Here is a 20,000-nt window from a genome sequence, read left to right as displayed (position 1 = left end):
GTGTGCGTGCATGCGTGTGAGTGTGTGCGCGAGTGTGTGCGTCTGTACGCACATGTGCGTACTGTTTTAGATAGATGGATAGATGGATAGATAGATAAATGGATAGTTGGATGGAAAGCAGTGTTTCACTGAGTTTTGGCTGAGTTGACATGGTGTATATTCTCTCAGTAAATACAGTATAAGAGCAATGCACTAATGTATCACCAGTAAACTTCTATCGTCTATGAATGGATTATGTACACACACTATCAACAGTGGATATGAGACTGATATACAGTATGTGCTATGCGTGTACGTGAGTGTGTGTGTGTGTGTGTGTGTGCGCGTGTGTGTGTGTGTGTGTGCGCGTGTGTGTGTGCGCGTGCGTGCCTGTGTGTGTGTGATTTGTGATGTGCTGCTCAACCCCTCCCATTGATGCTATTGTTGTTTACCCGAGCTGCTGATGCAGCGCTTTCCCTCTGTGTGAGTGTGTGTGTGTGTGTGTGTGTGTGTGTGTGTGTGTGTGTGTGTGTGTGTGTGTGTGTGTGTGTGTGTGTGTGTAGTGTGTGTAGTGTGAGAGAGAGCGAGGGGGGTGGGTGGGGGCGCACGGCAGAAGTCTCTGAGACCACTGGCGGGGTTGAGCAGCAAGCGGTCTCCGGCGCCATGTGGGAAAAAAAAGTCCCCGCCAAGACGACTTCCTCCGAAGCTAATTAATCAACGCCACCAGCCCATTACGCTCGGTTAAAACAATTAGCATCTGCACATCGTGCGGGGGGAAAAGACGTTGTCATCGCCGGGGCGAGGACGGCGGGCGTCACGCTGCGATGCGAGTGTGTGTGTGTGTGTGTGTGTGTGTGTGTGTGTGTGTGTGTGTGTGTGTGTGTGTGTGTGTGTGTGTGTGTGTGTGTGTGTGTGTGTGTGTGTGTGTGTGTGTGTGTGTGTGTGTGTGTGTGTGTGTGTGTGTGTGTTCAAGCCTCGCGCGTAAACAGAGAAGGGAAAAGAACGAGGGAGAGAATATATAAAAGATCCTTTCCCATTGGAATCAGTGGATCCGAGCACCATAGGAGGCAGATGTTTACATACACCCGAGTATGTTAATACAATATAACTAGAACATCTGTATCATATAGTATGTTAATACATTATAACTACATCTGTATGGTAGAGTATGTTAATACAATATAACTACATCTGTCTGGTAGAGTATGTTAATACAATATAACTACACGTGCAGTGGAGGTGGTCTCTCTACTCTTCCATTGAGACATTTAGACGCTGGTGTCATGTAGGACTTCCCGCTGGGTGACAAGTAGTACCGCCCGGAGCTTACAAGCACATTATGGAATCTATGCAGAGTGAATACAAATTGAATAACCCTAATACCTCTTGGCTGATTCAGGATTATGCTTAGCAACTGTCCATTGCCTGGCCGCATCTAATTCAACTGATGTGTTTGTTCATTTGTTTTTTTTTATTTGTTTTGATCTCATTTTAACTGATTTGATGTGTTGATCTCTGCATCAGTGTACATGAGGGTCATCCTTTATGATTTCTCAGAGAACCTTAAAAAAGATAGGATGAATATCTCCCCTGTCCAAGCGAACAGGTAGAACTCTGAAAGGCACATGCGAGAGACCCAGGGTTTGAATCCCAGGTCATGAGAATCGCCGATTGCGGCTTTAAATCAAAGCCGCACGGTGTAGCTTTCCTGTTCTACCCCGGATTGTGTTTGCTCTGGGGAGACAAACAGGATTGTGTCAAAGGTCGTGTCCAACCTAGACACATGGATCTAAATATCTCAATAGAAGAGCAGGGAGACCGGATACAACCACCCCAATTGTAGAAGTTGTATTGTTTTAACATACTCTACCATGAAGATTGGACAAAACAACATTTTATTCACCAAAATAAAAACGTGCATGAATAGGGACCCAACAGCTTTAACACTCAGGATTATACTGTGTCTATAGACTATCTTTTCCACCAAATAGATCCACTTGAGAGCATAGTGGAGGGGTTTCCCCTCTTTCTCCCGTGTGAGCGTGAAGTCCCTACTTGACCCTTTCTGGGAGGGAGTGTCTCGTTCGTTGTTGACCTCCCCGCGGCCCCCCTCTCCCCCCCCCCCCCCCCCCCGCACTCCGGCCGGCGACAGCAGATAACATCCGGCTCCAACCCGGCCCCCCTATTAGTGGATCAGTCAAATGATCCATCCCCTCCTCGATGAGGAGCGTGGACCACATGGAAGGAGGCCCCGCGTTTCATCCCCGTCGTGCCCAAATGAAGGCGACGCGGACCGCTTGACAGGGTAATTACTTTTAATGAAATAATACGGCCATCGTAGACGGCAATTAAAAGTGGCTCTCGCTCAACTCATTAGAAGAGGGGGTGGGGGGGGGGGGGGGAGGGACGTATGGTTTGCTTTCGTTTTTCTGTTGTCTAATGATCCGAAGGCGGGCCTGTTAAATCGAAAAGCCCCCCCCCCCCCCTAAGCCTACACCCCCTACCCCGGGGAATGACCCTCAAGTCCTGTTGACTGTGAGAAATACACACAATGAAGAGGAGAGAGAGAGAGAGAGAGAGAGAGAGAGAGTTTTGAATCCTCGTCAATCTTACCCATTTGTAACTCTGAGAGGATACAAACGTAACCACGGGTCCATTTGGTTTGGTGTATCCTGTCAGAGTTCAATTATAGTACTGTTATAGCAGTGTAATAACACTGTTATAACATATATGTGTGAGAGAGAGAGATAGAGAGAGAGAGAGAGAGAGAGAGAGAGAGAGAGAGAGAGAGAGAGAGAGAGAGAGAGAGAGAGAGAGAGAGATTCCACCTGTTCAGGATGAGCCCCCAGCTGTCCGCTCTCCACCAGCTGGACACCGGTTATCTTCTCTGGGAGGGGTGTGTGTGTGTGTGTGTGTGTGTGTGTGTGCGTGTGCGTGTGCGTGTGCGTGTGCGTGTGCGTGTGCGTGTGCGTGTGTGTGTGTGTGTGCGCGCGTGTGCGTGTGCGTGCGCGTGCGTGCATTTGAGGAGGTCACATTTTCCGCAAGGCATGTGATGTCGTTTCTTACAGCATCGTTGAATAGGAAATTGCAAAGATGCGATAAAAGCAGTTGTTACGAATCCCCCCCTTTTTTTCCCCTCACTTTTTAACAGGCTGCGAGTGGGAAAGTATTTGCCAAAGCTAACAAATGCAAATAGACCGCCGTTTCTCCTCGCAAACGTAACATTTCCATATTGCCTTAATGGCTTTCTCTTCGGCAGTCCCTCGTTCCTCTTGTGAAATCGCTACCCCGGTTAAAGGCATTCTAACTTTTATCTCCTCTCTCTCTCTATCTCTCTCTCTCTCTCTCTCTCTCTCTCTCTCTCTGCCTCCCTCCCCTCCCTCCCTTTGTTCTCTTTTCTTTTTCTCTCTCTGCAGCAATTTGGGAAGATTTTAGATGTGGAGATTATCTTTAATGAACGAGGATCCAAGGTAAGCGAACGAGAACCGGCAGCTGTTTCATTAGCATGTAACTGTGTGTTTCCTAATGACAGCATTAGCCTTATACCAGGGGACACGAGAGAGAGAGAGAGACGGGAGAAGTCTCCCAGCAGCCCCAGTGCCTGGGATGGAGCCTGGATGTGCTCCGACATGGCTCCGAGGACCCATCTCTGAAGTGGTGGTGCTGGAGAGCTGTGTCTCTGCGCTGAACAGCGAAATGCCGAGTTAATTTAACTCTGAGAAGAGTAAACTGTTACAAAGCTGTCGCACACCTGAATAAAACTGTCTCCGGGACAGGTGCAAAGCACAACAGAAAACAGAGAAGTACCCGCACACTGCCGACTTAACACGGTTTCAAGGGTGAATTTTATTAACAACACATTGAGTGCCAAACACGAGGATCTATGGTTTTGCAAATACACCATTCATTTTTTAATTTTATTTTTTCACATGGGGTGCTCTAACGCAACTTAGGAATGATCCGCGGACCCTGTAAAATGGAATGGACGGATGTGAATCCAGTCCAAAACACATACCTCCCGTCCACTCCAATGTTAGGATCTTGAGAAAAAGGTCCTTATTTCCATTGTCTTTTTACCGTGGTGAACACGAGCCATTTTCGATGGGCGATCACTCTGCAATGGCGGATTGCGTTAGAAATATTATTGTTCCAGTCGCTAGTCGGGACCCTCGACCATCGCGCAGACACCCTTTGTTTACATCCGGGTCCTCGACGAGGCGTATACAGCATAAACATATCAGCGTAAACAGTAAAAACGGTGGCACTGGATGTACCCTGTTTTTAAAAAAAAACTCTGGCACTAGATGTGTTAACACATTCACTGCCAGGGTTTTTCTAAAACAGTTTGCAGCCTCTGCCAGCATTTTAACGATTTTGTACATTTAGTAGTCACAGAATATTTTTCTCCAGTATGTCTGATCCCCTGATGGTTGCTAATCACTGAGGTGATTCAGGTGTGGTTTCACATATGTCAACGAGGTCATCGTGACCTCGTTGACATGTGTTGTTTGATGTTTGAAAATAGCATGTTTCACTCTGGTAAAACAAAAAACAATGTGAATTTTTTCTTTGTTTATTTTTTTAACATTGAAGTGAATGGAGCAGCAAATCTTTGGATCGCGTTATCTCCTAATTCTTTGTGAATAACAAAAAAAAAAAACTCAAAAATTAGAGAACATTTTTAGAATTTTTCGTTTAAAAAAAATACCTTTTAAAACGTCTTTTGTCAGGCAAGTGGTGTATTTTAAAAGACGTTTTAAAACGTCTTTGGCGGGCAATAAGAGAGACGCGACGTGTCAGTCGCAACAGGACCGTCCGAAACGTTACGTCTCTCTTAAAAAAGTGTGTTGGTACTTCTCTGTTTTCTGTTTATTATCGAAATGGAGCTGTGAGGTTCCGTTTGGGTAAAATGTTTACTCTCTCTGAGTTACATTTGAGTTACATTTTGAGCAAACCATTCATGAGTACACAACAAATGTATCAAAAACAAAAACATATATAATAATCAAGGACAAAAGTATTTTTCTGGTATTTCTCTGTTTTCTGTGGTGAACTCTGAGAGAATGAAGACGGGCCCAAACAGAGCTGTGAGGCTCCGCTTTGGGTCCATTTTTACTCTTTCAAAGTTACATTTGAGTCCGAGCAAACCATCCATTAGCACACAACAAATGTATCAAAGACAAATTACAGGAAATCAAGGGCAAATGTATTCTTTTGACTGTACCACCCTCAAAAGTTACAAATGCATAAGTTAACGTTAAGGATTTGTTGTTGTTGTTGTTGTTGAGCTACTGTAACTCAAGCTGTGAATCATTAGCCCTGTCAATCAATAAGCGATTGAGCCATTTCGCATTGTCACCGAATCCCACTGAAGCGGCCGCCCCGGACCCCCCGCGTTCCTCCTCCACACATCAGGCTTACGGAATTTAAACCGGGAAGGATCGGGTGTGGACCCCCCGCGGCCCGCGTCGAAGAAGGAGAAGTCCGAGCTTTGATTAGATAAGCCGAGAGGGAGAAAAAAAAAATAAACCTGGCCGAAACAACAGCTGCGGCGTTTGTTTATGTTTACTGCGGTCTCCAAACCGCTTGCCGTATTGAGACAAAAAAAAAGAAGAAAGCCGTAGGTGGTGTGAACGGCACAAGCGCTTATACTCATCCAGCTGCTCATTTAATAGAGTGTACCAAGCTCCAGAGCTTTCCATTCATAAAGGAGACAGCCTCCCTTGGCTGGCTGTTGAAGCATGAATGCTATTGACTCCCATTCCTACCTGGGAGTAATCTGAGGGAGGGAGGGAGAGGGGGGGGGGGATTCTTCGCCAATGTATGGCGGGGAGGGGAGGGGTGGGGACGCTCCCTGGAAGCGGGTTACGCCAACACCATGGCCCCCTCAGCCAGACAAGATTGAGCACCGGATAAGCCTGCCTCCTCCGCCGTAACAAGCATTTATTGTTTGTGCCCTACAAAGCCATTACCCATGATGCCTCACTCTCCCCTCTCACTCTTCCCCCGGTCTCTCTCCTGCGCGCGGCGGCCCCAAACGTGCCTATATAATGAAGCTACCAGGCCATTAATAAACAATCTATTTTCTATGAAGCTTTGGCAATTTGCATTCAATATGTTTGTCTCCTTTGAAAAATGGTGGCTCCACTCTCCCCCTGTGTAAGCTAATTATTTGTGCATGATAAAAAAGAGAGAGAGAGAGAGAGAGAGAGAGAGAGAGAGAGAGAGAGAGAGAGAGAGAGAGAGAGAGAGATCGAGGGGCCAAGCATAGTCGGGCGAAATGTCCAAAGGATTAATTTTGCCCTCAATTCCTTTTTTCTTTTTTTCCCACCCCCCTGCATTCATTTCTTTATCTCTCTTTCCCCCAAGGACGGCTTTCCCGTGTTATTTATGCCAGGAGTAGTGTGGGCCTCGGGATCCTGTTGTATGCATACGAGATGGCTCCTCTCGCCATCTCTCACATGTATTACATCCTCAAGCAATTATCAGGCAGTGCTGGTCACGCTCCCCTCTCTCCCCTCTGCCTCATATACACTGTGTGTGTGTGTGTGTGTGTGTGTGTGTGTGTGTGTGTGTGTGTGTGTGTGTGTGTGTGTGTGTGTGTGTGTGTGTGTGCGTGCGTATATATATATACTGTATAGGTTTTCTGCCGGTTGCTGTCGGGCTTATCTCCATATTCTAACTTTTTGTGTTTTTTTGGTAAATGAACGTCCCACTTGATCACACTACAGCATCACACAAAAGCGTCAACAGTAACATATCTGCAAGCTTTGAGCTTGTAGATCTGCTGCTTTTGCTACTTTCGAATTTGAATCCTGAAAAGTAACATAACGAGACATAATGAGGTTTCCACCCGACATAGATGATATATATGCACAGATAGACATATCCTCAAGCTCACAATGTTTAGGGATTGCGACACGTTGTGAGCTTGTAGAGAGAAAAAAAAAGAATAACGTGTTTAAAATTCAGGAATATTTTCACCTATAATGACCATCCCAAAATAAGGGACCCCTGGCTGAAAGTGGTGAAGTCTGACTGTTGGTTTTATGACATATTTCGCCAATGAAAAACATCGGATCCATTGGAACACAGCCCCCCCCTCCCCATTTCCTGAAAAGTAACTGTTTTGGACAAGGTTTCCGATATTTAAACAGATACTGTATGTAAACCAAAATGGGACATGGCTGGCCAGCATAATGCTTTAGCTTAGATTCACTCGCCCAGTACACATAATTCAAGTCGGTGACAAACCCCCCCAAGAGAGGCGGGGGTGGGAGGGGTGTAGTAGGGTATGTGTGTGTTGGGGGGGGGGGGGGGGGGGGGGGTTACATGGGGGATTGGGATAAGGACAGGAAATAAGCAGTGGGTATTTGGTCGGAGGTTTTAAAGAACATATTCCGTGTCCAATTCCGCATCCCCAATTTTGTCCCCCCCACCCATCCTTTTTTCCCCATCACCAATTTTATTTTTTTAGAGGAAAGTCAGTGGCGCGTGCCGTATCAGCCACGACGACACCAATCATTCCTGTATTACGGGTTCGCTTCGGCAAAGAACGGATCAAAGGCTCAGTGCAATTTCGCCACAGTGTAAATTCTCCACTCGCCGGCGCGACGAATTGCAAGTGGCTAATGAGTAAATTAATCATTTTTCTTTTTGAGGTCTCACGTTTTCCTCTGTCTCTCTCCCCATTTTAGTACACCTACACACACACACACACGCACGCACGCGTGTGCGTGCGCGTGTGCGTGCGCGTGTGTGTGCACGCGTGTATGTCCCCGTTCCACACACACCTTCTCAAAAGCGAGAGAGAGAGAGAGAGAGACAGCGTTTTTTTTGTTTGTGCCGGGGCACACACCCGCCACGCGGGGAGCGGGTTGTTGTGGGATAATTATCGCGACTAACCGCGGTGTGTTTTGCGCGCGCGCGCGCGTGGCGCGGCTGCCATTCAGCCGCTCCGTGTTAGGGCTGTTTAATTGGGTAAAAGCAAAGGCAGGTTTGTTATAGTTGTTGTTGCGTCGGGGGGGGGGGTCATGTCATCGTTATCTCCTCTCCTCTCCTTTGGATCTGGGCGTTCCTTCTGCAGAGCCGACGCACCACTAACTGCCTCTAATTAATCGGAGCTGCTTACAACTCTACTCTGCTAAACCCTTGTTGTTGCTGCTGCCCGCTACACTGCCGCTCTTCACTTTCTCTACTGTCGTTTCTCTCCCTTTTTTCTGTCTCTCTCTTCTCTCCTTCCCTTTTACTCTGTTCCCGACTTGTTTACTTCCTCCGTGTGTGTCTGTCCTTATCTGACCCTCTCTCCTTCCTTCCTTTCTTCCTTCCTCCCTTCCTCGTTTCCTTTTGTCTGTCTGTCTGTCTGTCCGTCAGGGCTTTGGGTTTGTAACTTTCGAAACGAGCACAGATGCCGACCGTGCGCGGGAGAAACTAAATGGTACAATCGTAGAGGGACGCAAAATTGAGGTGCTTCCCCCATCTTTCTTGCTTCCTTTCGTTCTTGCTTCTTCTTCCTCTGCCTGCTGCCCGCCGAGACATACCCCCCCCACCCTCACACACACACACACACACACACACACACACACACACACACACACACACACACACACACACACACACACCTCCTCACCTTTCATGACCCGAGAGAGCATGTATGTGTGTGTGCATGTTTTTGTGTGCGGATATGTGTCCGTACATGCGCGTGCATGTGCGTGTGCGTCTGCGTGTGCGTGCGTGCGTGCGTGCGTGTGTGTGTGCGTGTGCGTGCATGCGTGCGCATGCCTGCATGGTCTGGGCACATGCCTGCATAACGGTGCATCTAACATCTACTCAACAACGCATGCGGGGCTGCATGTGCGTGGGTTCTACTCGACTGCGGGGAATGAAAGTACTGTTTGCTATCATCCAACCCCACCCACACCCAGTGGTGGCAAGTAACTGAGTACATTTACTCAAGTACTGCACTTGAGTACAGTTTTGAGGTACTATTACTGACCAGCAGTAGTTCCATTTTTGTAATACTTTTTACTTCTACTCCACTACATTTCAGAGGCAAATACAGTACTTTTTGCTCCACTACATTTATTTGATAGATTTAGTTACTAGTTGCATAGATTATCATTACAAAACATATATTAAAGCTATTTCATAATTACATTATTCGAGAATAGCTGATCTACGAGCTCACAACGTGTCGCATCGCATGCACATTGTGAACTTGTAGATCAGTAATGTTTTAAGAACTTTAACAAAATTAGAAAATGTCAGTACTATTACTTTGGAACAGTAAATACATTTTGATGCAAATACCTTGGTACATTTACTCAAGTAAATTGAGCACTTTTCAAATGTATAACTTTGACTTGTAACAGAGTATTTCTACATTACCTCACCAATTTTCAAACCATCTTCATTATAACAAATCACCATATCTGTCTACTCACTCTGTGTCTCAGAGGAGGGCTGTGGACAGTTCAGTAACTCGCCTACCAGTGACATCATTGGTGAGCAGTTGTGTTAATTTCAAACAAGAGTTCTATTGTTTTATTTTATCTTTTATTAATTAGAGAACAATGGCTTCTATTATACTTCTGACTTCTGACGTTTCTATTAGCTTGGATTCCCCATCGATGATGTCACTGGTAGCCGGGTTTGTGTCTCCTCTGAGACACAGACCGAGTAGACAATCATGATAACATATTATAATGAGCATTAGTGAGGACCAATTATATGAAGATCGAAAATGGGTGAAGTCGTCCTTTAAGTAGAAAAAAAAAAAAAAAACGGGTCAGTCTCATCTAAGTTGGCCTGCATTGGACCTGTTGTCCTAATTTCAGTCTTGCCTACTCCTCTCCCCCCCTTGTTTGCATTGAGCTTGGACCTTATCCAGTCATTCAATCCATCCATCCATCCATTGGGTCAATAGAATATTCCTTCTTTTTTTTCCTTCAATCCATTTGTTTTTCCAACCAATGGATGGTGGTGTTGCTTTTTCTATTTTGTTTTTCATATCCGTTGGTAATTGATGCATGACATTCTTATTTTTATAGTCATTGAGATGAAACAATGAATACATTGGCATGAGGGTGATTCGAGGCCTTTGTCCCAGCGAAGCCTCTTGCTGAGCACATTTCTTTGCATATTCTGTCTCTTTTTGTTTTTGGTAAGAAATGTATTTGCTCGCTTGTTTGTTTGTTTTGTTTTATTTCTCACTCACTACTCAATTTGTTTTGGTTCCCCCTCCATTGATCTGCTCAGTGTGCACTTCTGTGTATTTGAACTTCTGCATTCTGTCCATTTGAACAACAGGTGAACAACGCAACGGCACGGGTCATGACAAACAAGAAAGTGGCCAACCCCTACACAAACGGTGAGTCCCATGTATTAGTGCAGGGGTTTTCAACCAGTGGTCCTTGACGGGGTTCCAGGGGGTCCCCAGCCAAATTAATAGTTAGCAACCAAATTGACCCTTGTATGTCTGTAACTCCGAGAGTGTACAAATGGAACCAAATGGTTCCCAGAGTAAAATGAACACTGATGATGGTGATACAGTGTAGATTGGGACCCCCAATAAACCTAAATGGTTGAGTCCCAGGCATATCTTTTCAAATAGGGGTCCATGGGCTAATATGTGGGGGTCCTTGACACGAAAAAGGTTGAAAACCACTGTATTAGTGGTTCTAAAATGTTTTTGTTTTTTGTTTTTTTATGTCAAGGACCCTCAAACTTGATTGATTGATTCTCACCTTTCTAATTTCAAGGACCCTCCACTGGGATATGCATTAAAGGAGGAGTTCACCCAAAAAATGACTTATTTTCTATCAATTGCACACCCTATGAAGCCTTGAATCCATGGATTCTTTTTGTTTTTTGTCGCATTCCTAAGCTAATAATTTGATTCCCGTCTCCTACCGGCTAATGTATCCGGTAGGAGACACGAAGTAGATTATTTGTGTCTCCTACCGGAAATACACACGGTCATCAAATTATTGTCTTAGGAATGCCCCAAAAACAAAAATAAATCCATGAAATCAAGGCTTCATGGGGTGTGTAATTGATAGAAAATAAGTCATTTTTTGAGTGAACTCCCCCTTTAAGAGATTTTTAACAAGGTTCTTTTTGAAATGTATAAAAAAAAAACATTTTGCATGGGGACCCCCTGGAACCTCCTCACGGACCCCTTTGAGAACCAATGTCATAAAGCTCTCTCTCTCTCTCTCTCTCTCTCTCTCTCTCTCTCTCTCTCTCTCTCTCTCTCTCTCTCTATTGCGACCCCCTTCAGGCTGGAAGCTGAATCCAGTAGTGGGAGCTGTCTATGGTCCTGAACTCTATGCTGGTAAGTTACCCCACCGGCAATGGCAGATCTACAAGCTCACAATGCGTCGTGATGAATCGTTTAAATGACAGCTAGTCTTCCTGGGGTCCAATACAATAATATGCATGAACACAAAAAAACATTACGTACACCATGTACCACATAAAATACAAAGACATAATAAAGTAACGTTGTGAGCTTGCAGATCTGTACATGTTTGGCATGACCCTGCAGCGTTTAGGTTTGCAACTGTTCCTCCCCTTCGCCTTAGCTACTGAGTGGGTAGAGAGGCCATCAGGGAATCGGACGCGAACCTTGTCTTGCCCGAGCGTCTACACAGCCTCACTGAGCAAGGCGCTTAACCCCCCCCCCCCGGCACGTGTTCATCATAGCCATCTGAGCAACCATCCACTGGCTGGAGCAGTGAAAGCAATTTCCTCTCCCCCCCTCCTCCCCCGGAGGGGTGGTGACAAGAAAATACTCCCTTTCCTTCATGCGACATGCACTACACACACACATCGCACATACACACTCCCATCAACACAGAGCCACCGATCCAAATCTGACCCACTGGCTTTTTACAACACCTCGCCCACCCCCACCCCAACCTCATTCCACCCCCTCCCTCCCTTCCTTCCCTTCCCTCCCTCCCTCCCTCCAGTACCGTAAAGTCAGAGTGAATCCAGAATGTAACACGGTGTGTCCCAGATAAGCGGTGGATGATCCAAAGGCTTCTGCAAGTGGCTGAAGGAGGCTGAGCCATTGTTGGTGCGCCGCGCAAGCCGGAGGAGGATGAGGGTGGGGCGCAAGCTCAAAGGGGTGGGGTACAAGCTCAAAACGCTTGTAGATCTGCTACTCTTGAATTTAAATCCTGAAAAGTAACAGTTTTGTGAGGTTTCCACACGACAGAGGCGATATAATATATATATATATATATATATATATATATATATATATATATATATATGATTTCAAGTGGAGGCGCCCCTGCAACTGTTATCAGATTGTGGAGGCTGCCGCTGTGGATGGATTTGCCAAGTGTGCCAGATTGACTTTTACAGAGCTAACCGAATAAGGGAGATTGAGTGAGCGATATTGTTGGCACCTTATACCCTGTCGAAAGGGGCCCTCCATTCCTTCTGGTGCTCAGTAATGGAGGATACGAGAGGATGCTCGGTGCATGGGCCTTCTCTCTCTCTCTCTCTCTCTCTCTCTCTCTCTCTCTCTCTCTCTCTCTCTCTCTCTCTCTCTCTCTCTCCCTTCCCCTCTCTACCTCCGACATGCAGGGGCTTTATTGCTGTATGTTATATGAACCCTTTGCATTTTAATGAGGGGGAAATGGTACTATTTCATTTGGAAGAAGTGCTGAGCACATCGCGCCACTTTAACGGCTTTCCTTTCTGCTCATTAGACTAAAATCTGTTCATTCCCCGGACAGCTTTATGGCGAACCTCTAAATAACTGTCCATGACAGAAAGCAGTCATCTATCATTTTTATTTCATCTCCCTCCCCCCCCCCCAACCCTCCCACCACCAACCCCTGAAACCCTCCCCCAACCCCCACTACCTCTCTTCCTTGCCGCGCCCCCCGCCCCCCAGACAACTCCCTTGGCTTGCAACATCCTCCCCTAGACAATTGTGTACACCCTCACACACACACAGTAAAGTATGTTTGGTTCTCCGTATTTTATTTTATTTTTTCGTAAAATTAATGCTGTACTTTGTCACAAAAAAAGCAGATCTAAGAGCTTGTAGATCAGCTCTTTTATTATTATTATTATTATTATTATTATTATTATTAACAACTTAAACTGGAGTTCCTCAGGGCTCTATACTAGTGTGTTTTCTGTTTTCGCTCTACATCTACATCTTAAATATCTTCGTTGAAAATAGGAGATCTACAAGCTCGTAGATCTGCCGAATACGGATGCTAGGGTTTAGGTGGTTAATAAAGTGGCGTCTACGGCTTTTTATAAATATTGCACCGGCATACCGAAAAGTATTGGCAAGATCTTGTGACTAAATAATAACTACACGGGATCCATTGGAACACGGGTTCCCTTTTGCCATGTCCTCAAACGTAACGTTTCTTTTTGGACATAATACTGTTTGCACCCGCCAGCGACCATATGTGCTCATGCATACGCATATGACAAATGTATGCATGATGCCCAACGCTTAGGCGCATTTAGAGGCGAATTAAACATCGCCGTCGGAACGCAGGTTTTCACATGCATTTACAGATGGGGCTTGCGTCATCAGTAATATCCTGGTTGTTTTTTTTTATTTGGATTCAGGTCCGCCGTGTGCATCACAGCACACGGACACAGATAAGCCATGTAGAGAGCACCTCTTCACATACGGAACATGCCCTCTCTCTCTCTCTCTCTCTCTCTCTCTCTCTCTCTCTCTCTCTCTCTCTCTCTCTCTCTCTCTCTCTCTCTCTAAAATAGGGAAAAGAACTAACTCTAACTCCCAAACCTAACCTCAAATGCCTAAGCCTAACCGTAACCAGGAACCTGTTCCTAATTGTAAGCCTATATACAGTAGCTAAAAAAAATAGTTTTAACCATAAAACAACACATTTTCTTGTCTATTTTTCATATTGTACTACACTTGTGGTTCTCACAAGTGTAGTAATACACACACATGCACGTATGCATGTGCGCACACACAAGCTACACATGCCATTATACAAGTATGTGCAAAACCGGCACGCGTGCCGCTGCACCCAAGCGTGCACACACACACACACACACACACACACACACACACACACACACACACACACACACACACACACACACACACACACACACACACACACACACACACACACACATGCACGCTTCCCAAATCATGTCATAAATCAGAGAGAGTGTGGTCCACCACTCCAGGCAGGGGAAGCAGGAGGGCTCGGGTGATTTATTGGCTGCTAATTTTCAAGTCGTCTTGACGCCGGCGTGCCGAAGTTTGCCAAGTCTAAACGACAACATATGCTTGCCAGCCGAGGAGATGGGAAGCATAAATAAGAGATACATTTTTTGAAACCGGGGGGGGGGGGGGGGGGGGTGGGGATGGGGGTCTTCACGTGGAGACCGGACAAAAAAATCAAACAAAAAAAACAGCTTAGAGTCCTTAAAAGGGAGAGAAAAACTATTAAAAAAAAACAAAAACGACAGCAACAGGTGACCTATAATTGAATACATACATAAATAAAAAAGGGGTCCTTCATTCAGGTATTCTTGAATCTGCCTACAACAGCTACAGTTAATACACCTTTGGGTTAGGGGTGGGGTGGGGTGGTTGCGAGGAGTGAAAAGTCGGGGCGATGTAAAGGCGATTAATCACTGTTTATCAGTCCTCATTTCTGCGCGGGAGATCAGTGAAATTGGGAGCCATAAATCGCCGGGGGGGGGGGGAGGGGTTGGGGGGCAGGTGACAGCGCACTCCGTCTCCATTCATCCCGGGTGCTACAGGTTTATTGTCCTCAAAACCCATTCAGGAGAATGACGGATGAGGGGGGCCTCCTCCGCGTGCTACAGACCCCCACCCCACCTACCCTCGCGACCCGCCCGCCCTCCCCCCTCCCCTTCTTCCCCACTCTTAACCTTCTCGATGGGGGTAGACGTGGGCTGCTCCCATGCTCGGGATATGGGTGAAGGAGTGCAGTGTTGAGGTTGTGTGGTGGGGGGGGTTACGGCGGTGGATCAGGGCTCTCTTGGAAATGCGGCCCACCCATCCGACCACTTGACAAGTGGTCGGATGGGCCGCGTGCGTTTTCAGAGCATGTTTGTTTTAATGAGCAATCAATCAATCAAAGCTCTCCGGCTCAGATCACGCATCAATGGAACTAAGTTAGTATACTTTTAGTTCCCTTTTTCTGTATAAAAATAAATAAAAAAAATGTCAAGGGGTTAAAGGAGAAAAAAAACATGACATTTTTTATTTTGTATTAATGTTATATTATCATTACAAATCTTAAGTGTGACTCCAATAATATAGGGGGCCCACTTGCAATAATCGCTGGCTGTAGAGGGAGAGTGGGGGGGGGGGGGGGGTCTCGGCAAAAAACCTCGGCGCCAGCAGCCCCCGCATCCTTCTGCTGCCACCTGCAACCAAAACCTCCCCCTGGAAGGGGGGGGGGGGATGGTGGGGGGGGGGTTTGACAGGAGAGGGGGCGTTGCATGCACTTTCAGTGGAACAGGAGGGCAAGCGAGGTGACGGGGTTTTCCCCGGGAGGAAAAAAGAGAGGGGAGGAGGGGGGGGGGGTCGGCAGAAAACATGGCAGTTACACTGTGAGCGCGCTGGGTGTTTGGCATGGCAGCTATACCAAACCGTACATGCGCGGCCCTGTTCTCACTTCTGCCAATAGGCTCTGCGTGACTGTAGTTCTGTGACTGAAGTTGCCTTTTTCCAGAAGGTGACATTCCCTTTTTGGTCAGTTTCCAATATAGCTTCAAAAAACACATTATGAAGATTGTCCTGTGTTTCCAGTTCAAATCTGCGGCTGAGCCAATCAAATGAAGTCATGAGAAACTGACCCCGGAAAAGACCGTGCCACCTCCTGGAAAAGGCAACTACAATCATGCACACATGTGGTCACGCCTGATAATAATGGGACATGTATGAAGAATTAAATGGATGCTTTGTGTTGTGTCAGTTACACGCCTACACTCGCCAATCTTGTTTTATTTTATTCAGCAGATAAAGAATGCCCATATTCTGTGGCATTGGTGCTTTCAGAACCATGGACAGCAACACTAGTTCCAGTGTAGCTGTCTCTCTAAACTCCTACAGGGCTTTCAGCACCATGGATAGAGACATTAGTTCCACTGCGGCTGTCCACATCCAAACTTCTACAGAGCTTTCAGCACCATGGATAGAGACACTAGTTCCACTGTAGCTGTCCATATCTAAACTCTACATATAAACTCCTACAGGGCTTTCAGCACCGCAGATAGCATCCAATAAACTTGTTCAGGAATTTATATGGCAACCACTTAATTCGTAATTCATACGTGTGTGGGGGGGGGGGGGGTTACATCACTCCCTGAGTATGACATAAGAGTAAAATGGCCGTCGTGAGTATGATCACAGAGAGAGAGAGAGAGAGAGAGAGAGAGAGAGAGAGAGAGAGCCTCGCTCTCCTGATGAGTCACAGAGAGTTGAGGACCACAGCACAGGTTCATATTCTCCATTGAGGTTTTTCTTCTCTTTTTTTTTTCTTTTTTTCCCTCGAGGACTGGTTTGAAAACCTGCCAGCTGTGTAAATGACAGAAAAGAAAGGCTAATTGCCGTCTTAATACATGTCGACAGCTCCTCTCATTGTGTGGAGAGCATGTTAAGGGGATAATTAAGCTCCAGCCTCTTGATTAGATTAAGCTGTTTTGGGTCCCGAGTGCCCGGATTAAGTGCTCGTTGCCCCGGCATATTTGAGCAGGAAGTATTAGAGCGATCAACCTTATGGGAAACCGGGTCTTTTCTTTATGGTGGCCCCCCCCCGGTTACGACCCCATCATTGGCACGAAGGCTGGATTAGCTGGGGTCCAGTCGGCTCTGCAGGTACACTGAGCCACTCTCTGGGCTGACACATATGACATATGAGGTGCCGCGTGACCCCGCCACCCGCCGCCATATAACTCTTTTTTTCTCTCTCTCTCTCTCTCCGGGCGCCTCCTTCTGGAATGAGGTGCTTGACTTTGGTGTGTGAGACCCTGCCGCACCGCAGCCAAGCACCGTCATGGCGCCTGTTGTCGCCATTGAATTGCACCCCCGGTTTACCAAAGTGTGACAGCGCCTTTGATTTATGGCTTATTATTGAAGCAGTGTAGCCTATCGCCAACTCATTATGAGTTTACGTTCACATACATCACGACACGCATATTGCATACAAATTCCTTTTATACAAAAAGGGGGGGGGAAAGATGAGAACAGTGGGGTTTTACTGCGGGTTATAGTAGGAAATACTTCAGATTTGGTGAGAAAGAAAAAACGGAAACCAAGGAATTGTTGACCATTTTCTCTGTGTGTGTGTGTGTGTGTGTGTGTGTGTGTGTGTGTGTGTGTGTGTGTGTGTGGTGTGTGTTTATTGTTGTCTAGCCTTTGCCCTTTACCAATGTAGCTCTCATGCACACGGTAAAAAAACAAGACTAATTTAAATCTATAATCCGGAACTTACTTAAGAATAACATTTCATTTTGACTTGATTTGAGTACATTAAAGGACGACTTCACTTATTTTCAACCAATCTCCATATAATTGGTCCTCCACGCCCCTCATAGGAGGACTGTGGACACTTCAGAAACTCGCCTACCAGTGACATCATCATTAGGCAGGGTTTTTCTTTTTATGATATGGGATTGTCGCATGGTGTATCCATTCTGGTGTAAAGTTTTAAAATATTTAGAGAAATGGGTGGGACTCACCCTATCCCCACAACCGCGGCTCTGTCTATTAGGTGACAGGGCAGCGGTTCCTGGTATAAATAACAACAAATTCACCATTATAAAAGTTGGACTTGTTACAGCTGCCAGAATACTGCTGCGGAATTGGAAGATCCCTAGGACACCTGGGCTTAAATAATGGAATGAGGAAATGATTAAGATTACATCATACGAATATGTTGGGTAGAATGAATGGAGAAGGAAAGATGAAGGACACATGGGACAGATTTTGGATATATATGAACCTTTTCTGATATTGGGACAGCATTTATCTTGTTTTTTTTTTTTCTATTTTTTATTTCTTGGACTGGCTGTATTGTTGTTTTATGCTGTATGATGATTTGTACCAATGGAGTTACATTTAGTATCACATTAAAAAAAAATAAACATTTGAATTACAAAAAAAAAAAGAAGATTTTAAATAAAAAAGTTTTTATTTATTAACGCAAGAACAATGGCTTCTATTTAGGGGTGTGCCGATACACTAATTTCACCAAACGATACGATACGATATTTGGCTCACAACTTCGATACGATTTCGATACGATACGATACGCACTTTTTTTATTATGAAAATATATGGAGGAGAAAAAAAGAAAATGCAAACAAATAATTCTGTTTTTGCATTATTCAGACATGCAAACTTGTAGCTTTTCAGCTACAATAGCCGTTTTGAATCCAAATAGTATGACACCTGACCCGAAAAAAAAACATGTTGTCACTCTTTTCACTTCGGGGACGTTTGCATGCCTGATTATTATGATTGTAAAAAAAAAAAAAAAAAAAAAAAAAAAAAAAAAAAAAAAAAATTCAAAAACGATATTTTTTTTTTCCAAAACGATACATATCGTCGCGAAAACGTATCGCGATATATCGCGGGACGATATATCGGCACACCCCTACTTCTATTACAGCATGCTAACTTTCCAGGAATAGAAAGCCTGTCGTTTCTATTAGTTTGTATTCTGAACTGTCCACATACCTCCTCTGAGACACAGACGGGGTAGATACAAACGTTATTGAGCATTAGTGAGGACTAATTATATAAAGATAGGTTGAAAATGGGTGAAGTTGTCCTTTAATACAATATACAGTACCACATCTCCAGTGGTCAGACTTGGTCTTCTCTGTGTTTAAAAAAAAAAAAGCACCACTGTTACTAAGTGGTCAGATGGATGGGCCGCCACGTTCACATAATTCAGAAAATGCTGGAACACAATCGACTGTGTTCTGGCTTCCATCATATAAACTAACATAATATAGCCTACTTTAAGTTCCCCATTTATCGCTATCAAAACGAAAAGTTATTTTTCAAGGTGTTGGAGAAAAAATGCAAACATGACAATTGTTTTACATTTATTGTATTTTATATTAAGGTTATAGTACCATCACAATCTTTGTGTTTGAAGTGGTGATAAGTAACTAAGTACTAAGTAAGTACATTTACTCATGTGCAAATACCTTGAGTTCTACTCCACTACGTCTCAGAGTCAAATATTGTACTTTTACTCCACTACAATTATTTGAAAACTTTAGTTACTAGTTACTTTGCAGCTATAAATTATTATATTATAAAACATACATTAACCACTTCAGCCCTATTTTATACCTAGGCTAATTGAAAATAGCCGAGCTTGTAGATAACCCTATTTTCAAAAAAGATTTAGTACTTTTACTGTTGGTAATTTAAGTATATTTTGATGCCAATACTTTTGTACTTTTACTCAAGTAATATTTTGAACATGGGCCTTTTACTTAACGCAGAGTATTTATACATTGCAGTATTGAGTATGTGAGTACTTTTTCCACCACTGGTGTTTTTCCCCCTATGTCTGCTATGTGTGCAGCAAAAAACCTGCCCGCACACCCCTTGGTGGTGGATCGTTACCTAACCAAATGAGACACAGAGTTTGTGTGTGTGTGTGTGTGTGTGTGTGTGTGTGTGTGTGTGTGTGTGTGTGTGTGTGTGTGTGTGTGTGTGTGTGTGTGTGTGTGTGTGTGTGTGTGTGTGTGTGTGTGTGCGCGCGCGCGCGCGCACGGGTCCATGTGTGCGTGTGTGCGTGCGCGTGTATGCGTGTGTTTCTAATGGAGCGTGATGTTAATGGCAGAAGACATTAAACCTGGGCTTCTCTGTGTTTTTTTTTAAAAGCACCACTAATCAGTCAGCTCTGTCAGCTTTATAGAGGCAGCCAGGGCCGGGGCGTGCAGAGTTCATTAGGAAAAGTCGCGCCACTCCTGGGGTTAACTCCTGTAAGGTCCAT

At 45.1% G+C, this 20,000-nt stretch overlaps 1 protein-coding gene across 2 annotated transcripts in view; it reads left to right on the top strand.

Moving 5' to 3' along the window:
* The window catches only part of LOC311055880 (RNA binding protein fox-1 homolog 3-like), a gene marked incomplete at its 3' end in the record, with an annotated part of 143,324 nt that overhangs the window by 108,637 nt on the left and 14,687 nt on the right, over nt 1-20,000 (top strand). For both annotated transcript variants that reach the window (XM_084072146.1, XM_084072147.1), the window contains 4 exons: nt 3,396-3,449; nt 8,353-8,445; nt 10,288-10,348; nt 11,261-11,314. In XM_084072146.1, the coding sequence (XP_083928272.1) occupies nt 3,396-3,449; nt 8,353-8,445; nt 10,288-10,348; nt 11,261-11,314 (262 nt within the window). The remainder of the gene's footprint in view (nt 1-3,395; nt 3,450-8,352; nt 8,446-10,287; nt 10,349-11,260; nt 11,315-20,000) is intronic.

This window comes from Gymnoscopelus microlampas (genome assembly GCF_963454915.1).
Source record: "Gymnoscopelus microlampas genome assembly, chromosome: 11".
In the NCBI taxonomy this organism is placed as follows: Eukaryota; Metazoa; Chordata; class Actinopteri; order Myctophiformes; family Myctophidae; genus Gymnoscopelus; species Gymnoscopelus microlampas.
The sequence above is the reverse complement of the archived record's forward strand: the minus strand, read 5'-3'. Positions and strand labels throughout refer to the sequence as shown.